Consider the following 12882-nt stretch of genomic DNA (forward strand, 5'->3'; position numbering starts at 1 on the left):
TTTTGAAGGCGAGGGTCATCCTCGGATGGAGCACAGGGCGCATGAGTGGCACAGAGGGCAAGAAGGATGAGTTGAGAAGGAGTAAGTGGTAGGGATTAGGGAGGGCAGCTGGAAGCCCTGTGTGTTCCCAGAGGAAAACGTCTAGGCCTGGAGGTGCTATTAGAGAAAGTAGGAGAGTGATGTCCAAAGTTAAGCTTTGATGAGGAACACGCACACTAGAAATGCAATAACTAGAAATAACTGCCCAGAAGAATCGATCCTTTGGACTCCAGTCCAGGTGTAAAGCACGTAATGAGAAGTCCTTTCAACTTTATGAGAGTTTATCCCATGAGTGAGGCTCTCGGATAACTGGGAATGGTCTCCGTTGGAGGTTTATGCCTTTGCAACTTGCCTTCTTCTTAAGGAACAGAACGTTTTTAAATACGTAGACACCTGCGCTTCCTTGAGCGAGTCTTGTTGCCTCTCTTGACACTTGTTTCTTCAATTGTTAAATTAAATGGGTTGGGTAAGGTGGACTCTGTGACTTCCCATTAATCCTATTGGTTATGCAAGGCAATTCTGAAACCTGGGCTTCTGCATGAAACCTAACCGATAACTTTGAGAAATCAGAAATAGCACTGAGTCACTACATGGCCCTGTGACAATGAAGAAGCCTCTCAACTTCTCTAAGCTTCAGGATTTTGTTTGCTTTTTCTTTTAATCTGGAAAATGATGAGGCTGGGCTAAATTATCTTTAGGATCCATTCTAGCTCTAAAATTGCATGATTTACATCCATTTAAATCTATCCTTGTTTCACCCTCTCTTCCCCAAACTCCTTTTTTGGTCCTAATTAGTGCCCCATATTTCAAACAATAGTGACTTTTTGTTTCCTAGTACAAAAATATTTTCACAGAAGTTTCTTAGTTCAGACACCTATCCTTCACTCCTTCCACATTTTGTTCAGTGTCAGGTATGATAACAGACCCAGAATAAGATCCCCCAAAACACTAATTAACGGATAGAAATTAAGACAAGTTTTTTAGGCATGAATTTAACAGATCAGTATATTCAGAGGAAAAATTAATACGATGGCTATAATCTGGTTCTTAGTTTTTGTAAAGATTATGGCACTTGAAAATAGTTGGACAATAATCTGTTTCTCATTCTTGTTAAGTAAAAAATAATAAAGCCTGAAAGAAAAATCACGCAGACATAAATATGAACACAATCAGCTTAAGGATGATTTTTCAAGTAATGTATCCCACAGAATAATCTTTCTACCAAAATTTTGCAAAGTTAGCCTTACATTAATTATACTTCTCCTCATTCTTTCTGGGCTCCCCTCTCCATAAGTCACATTAGCAAGGTGAGTGACTGCAAACAGTGCCATGAAGACACTGTGACACAAGCCTCAGTATCTCCTTGACCTACAGGTGAGATCCTCTCAATTTGTTTTAAAGTGGTACCATTTTATGCTTTCACTCTATAGAAATTCGTTTTATTCAAGGGCTGCGGAATCCTAAACACACTGATATCTGTAATTCGTGATCAGCCCTTGTGATTTTGTGATGGTGTTAATAGCTTATTCAACTAACAAAAAAACATCACATCGCAGTCTCTTCGTTAATACTCTAGATTGATTTTAAAGGAAATCAGACAAAAATCTAAGAAGCATTTAATGTACCACAGGGAAAAAGTATTGGTTTAATAAACAGATATATGAATGAATTTTATATGATTAAAAGACAATATGTTACAAAACTTCTCATCTGGTAAAATTTTGTAACCAATTTTTATATCTTCTATGAGTAGAATAATAAAATTGAATATAATAAGATGTCTTTAAAAAGTCAAGAAATAAATTGACACAATTATATATTGATAGGAAACATTGAGTAATACATTCTTAAGTAAAATGCAATTTCAGATTCACTCATTTATTTAATATATATAGACCTATGTAATGGAAGTGATGCTCTTCTTGCTCAGTGAAACAATAGGAAAATATTTCATTTATATTTACATTGAATTTCAATTAATAAAAGTCTAGTAGTCAAACTGCAATGGTACTTAGTTAACCGTCTTTTCTAGCTATCTATTTGTTTATTTTTTGTTTCATTTAGTTTGTTTTAGGAAAAGAAGAAGCAGTGATGCCATCAGAGTGCCAATGGAACATGTAATAATAAAACTTTTTATTAACTTAATAAGTAAACATTTTTGAGTGCCTACAAGGTGTAAATTCTCATAGACAAGGAGTACTTTATTTTCTTGTGAAAGAATGTTTCCTTCTAAAAAAACTACTATTGCTATATGCTCCAAAGCATATTTGACCACATCCACATGAGATGCACTCATTATGCTTGGCCAACATATGCCATGTATTTGATAACAAAAGTAATAATATATTATTTTAACACAAACTCATTGGTAAAAAATACTACTTTTAACTGATATAAGTAAACATCAGGGAAAAAAAGCAAAGCAGTCTCAGTTTGGCCTCTTCTGTAAAAGAACACGAAGATGCACTGAAAAACAAGGTAAAAATTTAAAATACACAATAAAAAATGTCACAAATTATTTATGTTTTGTTCAATAAATGTGTCTACTTCTACCAAAAAAAGATTATTAGTAAAAGCATCTTTTAAAAATAAAAGTTAAATAAGGATTAAACACAACTATCTCTTGAAGATTTTGAAATCTCAGTGACAACAGTAGTCATGACGTAAACCCATGCATTTTGCCATTTTGTTGTTAGACTTAATAAATTAAATAGTATTTTTAATATCTTAAAATACCAGTGAGGCCTCACTTTCTTCAGACCCTCAGAAAGGACAGGCGTCTGGACAACTGATATTAAACACAAACATAATCCGGTAATTTCACGTCCCATGTCTATAAATCAACTGAATGTCATCTTTTTATGTTTTATCCATTTAGGCTGATTTAAATCAAATTATAGTGTAGGGTAACTTATGTAAACCGGAATTTCCTGAAACATTATTTTCAGTCCCACTAAATAGTGAAAGCCTGCACTGTCGTTATTGGTTAATTATAATTGACAGGTCATTTAAAGACCTGAAAACCTGGTAACAGCAAGTGATGGGTGAAACACAAAAATGTGCTTGTTCCATGAGCTTATATGGAACTTACCCTCAAAACCTGAAATAGTTGCCTACTGACCATTAAAATTGCTTTTGAAAAGATGCACATTTCCAGTGACATTGTTTACAATAATTTTATATTAGTTTCTTAAATTTAGTTTAGGTACTGCCACATTGCTTCTCCCACAAGAAGCTTTCAAGATGCACCAGTAAATCTGAAACATAAAAGTTTTAATTAATTTCCCATGCCCTAATCTACCTGGTACAGAACAAATCAAATGACTTTTGGAAACACAGTGACAAGACTGAACAAAACTAACTCAGTTTCTAAAGTTCACAAGAGAAGCCTTCAGGTTACTATTTTTATGCAATAGGAAAACATCCACAACAATAATTTCTGAGAAAAAGATTTTGCAAATTCTATAAATATGTTTTAAATTTCCCTGCCATTTGTACACATGTATCTGATAGTCATAGGAATTTTTCTTTTTCTTATCTCAGCCCAACAGGAGGGGCAGCCAAGGCGTTCTCGGCAGTCACAAGATGAAGCCGAGCAGTAAAGATACTGGAGTTGGAGGTGGTGAGCAAGGACCATCACGGGGAAGAAACCAGGCAGGAAGAATGTATCTGGCCTCTTCCATTGCACCCTCCTGTTGCACCTTCATGGCTCATTCTTCCTGGTGCCTTTGCAGTTGTAAATCAGTGAACATTTCCACCATATAGAGCCTGTGGCGGGGCTTCCAGTAGCCAGCAAAATACCAAGACTAAGGCACTTTCCATCAAGGCTCCTTTGTGAGGTGTGTATGTAAGGGGCATAGGTGGTTGGAAAGAGAACCAAACCATTCTTAGCAGCCAGAGCATTGATAAACTTTGATGTTTATGCGCAAACTAATATTAAAAATGCACTTTGAAGGGAAACACGTAACCACAGGGAACAAAGCTCGAATGCTGAGGCTGCCTTTGTGAATGTTGGCAATTTTTTCACTCGAGGTCCATCACAGAAAATTCATGTTTTTACTGAGCCTGTGCTCCCTCAGCAGCTGAATACTTTAAACCTAGAATGACTGCTTTCTTCCAACAAGAGTTTATGAAAAACTTCATTTGAAAAGGCCGGAGGAAGCACACTCGCCATCAACCGACAGAGTGAATGAAAATTACAGAATCAGTTTTCATGGAACCTGTGAAAGGCACTAACCAGAGATGAAGGGACCCATTACCTGTCCACAAAATGTTAAAACAGTCCATTTTAGAGGGTAAAGGTCTGTCAAAGGCTCTTTTGTAGCAAACGCAATCCACACAGTTTCGAGGATTTTGAACTAAATTAGCCGTGTGTTTTGACATCTCTGAAAGTAGGTCAAAAGCAAATACTCGTTTCCAAATATTTCCATTTTTTAGCCTAAAACTATAGTTTGCTTGGCATATACAGAGAAACCTTTTAAAGAACTTAAAAAAAATTAACAAAAACACTAAAATTCGAACAATATTTTGGTGGTCAAGTCATAAGAATTATTTGCACGACTCATTGGTAAGCAAGGAAAAAGATGGACTATACACTTAACTTCAAGAAAACAAGCCACTTTCTAGATCTATTAAATAGCTCCTTACAAAGTGACATTGGGCCCATTTTTACCTGAATTCTTATTAGTTTTGTTCTGTCGACTTTTAACTTGTTCAGTCCAAAGCGTAGGGTAACGTGAGGCAATATCTAATAAAGCAAAATAAAATCATAATTGTTTTTAATTCATCATAAAAACACAGTGTCTCTATTAAAGATGTCAGCAGGTAGCCAAAAAAAAGTTAATAAATAAATACATATCTCACATTTTTAAAGAAACAGTTAAAATGATTATGTGCATGAGACATATGGAAATAATAATATACATTTATAAAAGTTTTTAGCATAATCTTTTACTTTCTGTCTTCATCCATAAGTGTAAATAAAAGCTATATGAATCCAGACAGGCACCACTTGAAAGAAAAGGATTTTAGCAAAAAGATGAATATACAGAAACATGTCCTTATGTGGTAAAGAGAGAGATTCATGCAATCTACAGGGTTTTCACTCAGCTGAAAGATTCAGCACAACGTGCAAGATGTAAAATAGAACTTTTGCCTAAAACACCAGGAATAAGACTCTTTTTCAGTAATCTTGTCTAATAAGATTTTTTTTACAGTGTGGATCGGTCACGCTCTGGGCCTGAGAACCACCCTGAAGCCGACCCGAGAAACATCTTTCACACGTGGTACTTTACAAAGCTCAGCTGGTGCAGCACATTGTGGTGAACACATGATGCGAAAGATGTGAAAGTGAACAGCGGAAACGGCATACTCTATGGCACCCTTTTGAAATATATATTTTCTATTAGCCAATCATAAAATTTCAACTCATAGATTTTGACTTAAAAGAAAGGCCTTTGCATTGTGCCGTATGGAAGCACCATGGCCACATTGAAAATCCTTGCTTCAAAGCCATGGGGAAAGGTAGTGGGTGCCCCGCCAAAGTTGGAAGTGGCCAAATCCCGTCCATTTTGGGTGCAGTTCTAACAAGATGACTTCATTCCACTTCCCAGGTCCGTGACCACCCTCGCTCTACTCCCCCCCCCCCCCCCCCCCGTAAGACCCTATTTTGCCCCGGGCTCACCTTCTTCATCTCCTTGAGGCTGAGTCTCCAACGCGGGAGCTGAGGCATCATCTGAATTCAGAACGGAAAAGATTTGCAAGGAGACTACAATTATGAGAGTAAGTTAAGTAAGTGTGCATACAGGATGGATGCTAAGGATTTGCAAACAGCCCCCACCGATCAATCCAAACCACAACCCAGGACCCATGTAACAGTGGACACTGAGGCAGGGGCTTGCCTAAAACAACACGGGGATGTTCTAGTGAGCTGCTGCTTTAAAATGCTACTCAAGGCTCAGAACAACGTTCCCTGAAGGCAGTGTCAGGTGTGGGTCTAAAGCTTCAGAGCCCATAGGAATACACAGGAGGGAGGAGGGAGAGATAGAAATAACATGAGCAAAGAAATGTAGCAGAAGGAATGGAGACTCAGGGCATAAGAGTCAGCGAGTTGACAGAGGAAGAGAGAGATGAGCAGGGGTGGGTGTGGGGTGAGGGAAAAGCAGCTATACTTGACAGGGCCCTGCTTTCCTGAGCGGAAAGAATCCTGCAGTGAACTGCTGCTCTGTGCATCTCTACACACCTTCAGACCCTCTCTGTGCACTTGTGCAGTAGAATGACACATCTGAGAGACTGAGGTTGGTGGGGGGAAAGGGGAGCAGGGCAGGGATGGGGTGGAGGGGACAGAAGTGAAATTGTCAGAGACTGGAGGAAAAGAGAGTGTGGATTCTGAAAAGACTCTGCATCATTTCATTGCAGACATACATCCCAAATGAGTTATCTTTATTTGGTTGAAAAACACACTTTGGGTTCCCCGGTAAAATATAAGTTTTTAAAGAGTTCTGAGACACAGCAGGACAACATAGTGACTGAGTTTCTAAACGTCCTGCTCCAGACAAGTGGGGCCCCAACCGGGATGCGATTACAAGGTGCTTTGTGGGCGCTCCCAAGAACCAGCCTAGTTTTTTTTCACTCAAGCTCACTCATGCGATTTTGTTATATAATAATTTCAGGGCCAAAATACAATAAACCATGTTGGAGATAAAGGACAGCCGCAGGTTTATCTAGTCATCTGTGATTCATACTTTCCCAGCTGTCTGAAGAATAAAAATGAGGTTTCTCGTAAGCTCTTTTCAGGGGAAAACCAAAAAGAAGTTTTAAAAAAGTCTTTAACTTGGAACAATCTCTTGAAAAAAGTTCGCTATTTGTCAAAACATTGACAAAATGTAACATCATTTATTGGAGATGTCCAAGTCTAATATGGATAGTAACCACAAACTGACAGTATTTCGCTATTGCATAGTTTGTCAACTTCTTCCAAGAAACTAAATCAAACGGGGAACATATTCAACATATTTGAAACTCTTAAAAGAACAAACTGAGAAAAAGTCTCTAAAGAGCATATTTAAAAGTCTTTTGGAATGACAACAATGAAATGCATTGTTAGTGCTGCGCATTTTTGCTGAGGTCTCAGCAGGTCACCACTTTGGGGCCACCAGCCTGTTCCCAAATAACTGGGTCCGTGCCAGACTGAGAACTCAGCTGCTTAACCAAGGTGGCAGGCAAGCGAGGGGCATCATTGAGAGGATGATGATGATCGTGGGCCCCCATCCCGCCCTCCCTCCTACCCCTCCTTTCAGCACCACTGCCTCTTCTGTTTTCTGTTTCTGGCCATCTGTCCTCCATCAGCGTGACGCTCCTCACGCCACTGCCCATGCCCTGGTCCCTTGAATAGTTCTGTCCCCAAATAACAAACCCAGCGGCACCTACTGAACTCAGCCCTGAGAAAAAGACACGCCGCCGTGGAGAGCTGCGCGCTTTTCATTTTCCCTCTACTAGAGTTTGTTAAATGTCTCGTTTTCACCCATAAGCCAGCTTTGTTGCTTAAGTTCAGGTATTTCCTCCGCTACGTGCACGTGGATCAAGGGGCTTCAGCAGAAGGAATATGTTTGCCTTGCATTCCTTTCTGTGCCTGCAGGCTGATTCCTGGGGACTTTTTTTCTTTAATTTTTACAGTGGATTCAACAGACATCGCAATGAGCAGGATGAGGGCGCTCCCTCTGAAATAGTATTTCCTTCCATCTCCTCCTCCCCTTCAGCATCTGATCGATTTCTCTAATCATGAATATTGTCACTTCCTCTTCTCTAAAAAGTGTTGCTATGCTCACCCCAATGTCTTATAGACTCAAATCCAAGCAGCTTTTTCTAACATTCTGTGCAATTTTAGCTCATTCCCCTCCAAAGATAAACCCTCTCTCCAGTCAGTATGCTGACTATACCTGCCTGTCATTTTCTTCTACTTAGAAAATGGGCCATTTTCCTCAACTATGAGGCTTTCTGTTCAACATTAGAGCTGTCCCAACCTTAGCACTCAATCTTTGGCCCAGTCAAATACTTCCTCTTCCACGAAGCCACTTGGTTGACTCCTACCTCCTGTAAACCCCCACTGAGTGCTCTCTACACAGTTGACAGAGCCTCGTCTGCTGGCTCATGCCTATCCCAGGTCTTTATCTTAAAACAAGAAGACTCTACCATCTTTCCAAGGCTGGGGCAGGGCCCATCGTGGTTTCAGTACATACTTAATAGAATTAGGTTGAATAAAACTCAGTTCTATTTGTTTTTTTTTACCATTTTTCTTTATTACTGGCTCCTATACTCAAAAAAAAAAAATGCCTAAGATTTTGGTACTAAAACATTTGTTTGATTTCATTTTGGAAATGACTTCTGACTTTAAAGGTTGATATAGGATAAAAATAGAAAACGTGTAATGAGGTCAAAAGGGTGATCGCTGAGGAAGGGGCTCAGGGACAGAATGAGACTCATGGCAGAGCCGAGAGATGAGAAGAGCCCGGATGCCACGAAGTGGTTCCAAAGGAAATGTTTAACTGTTCTATCTGGTTCTTGTTAGTACCAACCCCGGGGAATTGACTGTCATAGGTGGGAAAAGACGTTGCTCTTTCTTATGGGGAAGAGTTGAGACATCTTTATTAGTGGTCCTCAACGATTGCTATGCTTTGGGATTACACGTAAAGCTGAAGTCCCCTCCACAGGTGGGTGGAACCTAACAAGATCTACAGGTGGTCCCAGCACAAGCCAAGTCTGAGATGCCCTTATGGGGACACAGGTGGGCAGATGGCACGCCCAGAACCACCAATCTTAAGGGTTGAATAAACATTTGTTGAATGAATAAATAATTAACAAATCACCCCAGCTCTCATTATCATCTCTAGTATACGTTTAAATTATAACTTGAGAAGTTATTTTAAGGCACCCATTGGATTAGCTTTAACAGATCATCACAAAAATTCATTTTAAGATAGTTACCTGTTTTTCCTGTGCCTTCACGTTGGGGTAATTTCTCATTTATAGAACCTAAAAGGGGAAAATAAGGAAAGAAATTATTCCTTGTTCATTCCAAAGGGTTATCAATAATTGTTACAGAAATATTTTACTCTGTTTTGATTAATTCACAGTGCTTTGTCATTTTCTAGTTAAATTATATAAGCTATCTAGTGCCCTGGTGTGATACTGTCGTCTGAAGTCACAAGCTCTAGACTACGAAAGGTAAGCCTAGTCTTACTTCTCGGTACTAATTAATTGAACACGTACATAAGACCCTTTACTGTACAATATATTGCAGTTTCTTCATCAGAAAAATGTCATATTAACCTTCTTAATATATATCCCATGTTGGGGCAGTAGAGTGAATTAGAATTGAAAAAGCCAATGTTTTTTAAAATTATAAAAAGTTGTGCAACTAAACATAATTAAAAACCCTAGGGTCAGCTTGATACCAATTTATAGAAAAGAAAATTGAGGAACCACCTTTTTGTAAAGGAGCACAGGAAATATCTGTGTTACAAATATGAGGTATGGTTCTTTCTTCCCCATTAGATTGAAACTGCTAGAGGTACCAACATTTTCCTCATCATTATTACACCTACTCAAAGGAAGACAAAAAAGTTCTGTTCAGAAGTAATTTAGAATTTATCTGCCGATTCAGTTTAGAATATTTCCACTCAGGATTCACTTAGAATTACCAAAGTCACATGCGAGGTAATACTTGTTAGCAAATACAGCTCATGACATAGAACTTGACATCCATTGTTGTTTCGATTTTGAATATGACATTGAAACATAGACCAACATTTATACTAACGAATAAACTTGAGATGTTTTGAGAATGTTTATCTGTCTCTTAGAAACATAACAGTGCTGCAGGAGGTAACGACTTATTGGAGGAAAGGATGCTGAAGGACAGAGAAGATGATATAGCCTTGTGGGTACCACTCATTCTCTGGAGATACTGATGTAAATCACATTCAGGTGACAGGTTCCCAGACACTTACCCAAATTCAAGTCAGCGGATTCACCTAAAGGAACAAAATACAAACACACTGGAGCTGTATCCAGCAGTGCCGACCCCAGGAAAGCGGAGTGGGTTTCTCATAGGACTGTTCCGTGGTCTCTGCTCCAAATATTTCCACACTGCTTCCAGCACGGGAGGAGACACACCCATTCCTCCCGGCTGTGTGTCTACAAAATCACTGAATAACGTGCTTTTGGAAGTTTACTTCTTTCTGTGGATGAGAAGGACCACGATTCTCCCCATTCATCTATTTGTCCATTTTAGGCGCTCCCTAAAGCAGCTGTTGGTCATTCCCAGCTGTTGCGTTACCATCGGTGAAATGTTACATCATTTCCAGGCGTCAAAACACAGGATTTTACTGCTGGTAAGAATTCCCTGGGATATGAAATGGGCCTCATTGTGTGGCCTCTCATAAAATGTTCCGAATCCTACTTTTCTTGTTTCTCCCTCTTGTATCATCTCTTTTTGAGTCTGGATTTCTTAAAGAGCTTACGTTTCTTAGTCATTAGTTTATTTTAATCATGTGTTCCTGCCATGAGTCAAAAAATGGTTTTCTACTTTTGACTGGAAATGATAGTATTTCGGAAGTATTTCTGAATATAGCTATGTAGGTTTTAATATTCTGAGCTAAATGTCGTTTAAAAAGAAGTAACAGGCCCAAAATGGAGTCCTTGCCCCCACGACAGCAAACTAAGATTTAATTACAGTTTCAACCCATCCCAGGAATGTGACCTTTTTAACAGTCAATCTGCAATTTCCTGAATAGTCTACTGAGAAAATCTGCCTGATGAAACCCCTGCCATTTCCTTCCCCCATGTCCAGGCTGAAGTAATTCTTTCTTTTCTTTTGCTAATAATTTCCTTCCCCCCACCCCCCCACTTCTGCTTTTGAAAAGCTTCCATTTTGTACAGCTCCTCAGACCACCCTCCTGTCTGCTAGGTGGGGTGCTGCCAGATTCATGAATCCTTTCATAAAGCCCATTAGATCCTCGATTTACTCAGTTGTGTATTTTGTTTTTTAACAATGTAAATATCCTAAATAATAATTAGATGCCCCCCACGAGAGAGCTCTTCCCCTGAATTAAGATAATATTTTGTAAGCTAAGGACTGAAGAATACGAGCTACTGATACCCAATTCGATTTGAGGTTGAGATCCGAAGACAACATTTAGAAATTATCCACCTCCGCCCTCAGGCTTTCCTTCTTTCTCTGAATCAACGGACAAATAGAAATGGCAAGCAACAGGATATACTGGAGTACATGAGGGAGCCATTTTGTGCAAACCTAATTTGGCCTGACTTTGTTTTTCCAAAAGAGTCTGGCATGGCCATTGAGCATGCATTATATATGTGCTTTAAGCATTTGCTGTGGGAAAAACAAATGCCCTTAAGATAAAGGTGCAACTTCCCCCATCTTAGCATTTCCTTAAGGATAAGCATCTCTCTCTAGGCTAGGAATTGACTGCTGCACTCATCTGTGACCACCCAGCTCCAGACAACAGACCTGCCACCCTGCTGTGTCCATCAATGGCTGTGCTAACAGAGCAATCTCGTGACTATTGTAAAAGGGACATTTCAATCACATAAAACAACCTCTTTGAGGGTGTATAAGCAGTCTGTACACCCCACTTCTTTGGTGCCCTTCCTTCCTTAAGGAAGGAAGGCACTGGGCTAAGCTAGTCCTCAGATCTGACTCAGAATAAACTCACTCCAATTTTCATTTATAGATTAGTTCTGGATTATTTGCATCAACACAACCAATATCAGGGCTTGCTCATCAGCCCCCCTAAATTCAATCAGTATTTACTTAAATAAGCCATAAGAAAATAATTCCATCTTGTGTTAATATACAAGAAATAATTTTAAGACAGGACCAAATGTCCCTCGATGATCTACTCCATGATTCAAATACAGTCATGTGCCACATAAGGACGTTTCGGGCAACGATGAACCTCATACACGACAACGGTCCCATAAGATTAGTACCGTCTAGCCTAAGTGTGTCATAGGCTGTACCATCTAGGTTTGTGTAAATGCACCCTATGATGCTCACACAATGATGACATTGCCTATTGATGCTCTTCTCAGAACATATCCCCATCATTAAGGGACATTTGACTGTACGCTACCACACAGAATTTGGAGGAGATTCTAAAGGGCACTTATTTCATCTTCTAATTGCCTGGACAAAAAGACTCCCCCAACCTCCCTGCCCCAGCGCTCCTTGTAGCATCCTGTCCTCAAGGATGCAGGAAACAGGTGAACATCACTGTCCACATGGCAAAGCAACTATGCAAACTAGAATCCACGAATCCAGAACAACAACAACAAACAACCGTTATTGTTTTTTTCTGGAGATATGGCTTTGTTGAAGAACTCCCAAGATTTTGGAACAGGCAAGATTCTAAGATGTAGGTGCAGAAAGGGGGTCCAGAAATAGGGGGTCTGGAAGACAGTAAACAGCTTTGCAAACCCTGGGCTCATCGGCTGTACCTGCAGGATCTAATCACTGTCCACAGGAAGACTCTGCTGATCGCTGCTCCACAGATCCGTGTTTCAAAGGACACATTTGAATTCCCTCCATTTGTGAGATCTCATCCCACTTCAATGCTATCTTAAAAGGGTGGCTTTTTTAGCAATTAGCGTATGTGTTTCTGGTGGAGGAAACCACAGAAACACAATGTGAGGAGAATGTCTAAGGTTTAATGGAGGAATAATGAACTACTGAGCCTTGTAGCTCTAAGGCCTTGGTTCAAATCCAGCTTCGCTCAGCAATACCAACTTGCTGCCAAAACAGCCCCAGTGGAGGACACAGTG

The 12882-nt window shown here is 39.6% G+C and overlaps 1 protein-coding gene across 3 annotated transcripts in view; it reads right to left on the bottom strand.

The window, feature by feature from the left end:
* SMOC2 (SPARC related modular calcium binding 2) overlaps positions 1-12882 on the bottom strand; it is a 170348-nt gene that overhangs the window by 85898 nt on the left and 71568 nt on the right. For 2 of the 3 annotated variants that reach the window (XM_046670363.1, XM_046670362.1), the window contains exons 5-7: positions 9022-9069; positions 5723-5773; positions 4712-4786 (exon numbers count right to left, since the gene is read on the bottom strand). In XM_046670363.1, coding sequence (XP_046526319.1) covers positions 4712-4786; positions 5723-5773; positions 9022-9069 — 174 coding nt within the window. Of the gene's footprint in view, positions 1-4711; positions 4787-5722; positions 5807-9021; positions 9070-12882 lie in introns of all 3 variants that reach the window. The other variant, XM_046670361.1, reaches the window with a different exon arrangement.

The sequence above is a fragment of the Equus quagga genome, chromosome 8 (genome assembly GCF_021613505.1).
Source record: "Equus quagga isolate Etosha38 chromosome 8, UCLA_HA_Equagga_1.0, whole genome shotgun sequence".
Classification (NCBI taxonomy): Eukaryota; Metazoa; Chordata; class Mammalia; order Perissodactyla; family Equidae; genus Equus; species Equus quagga.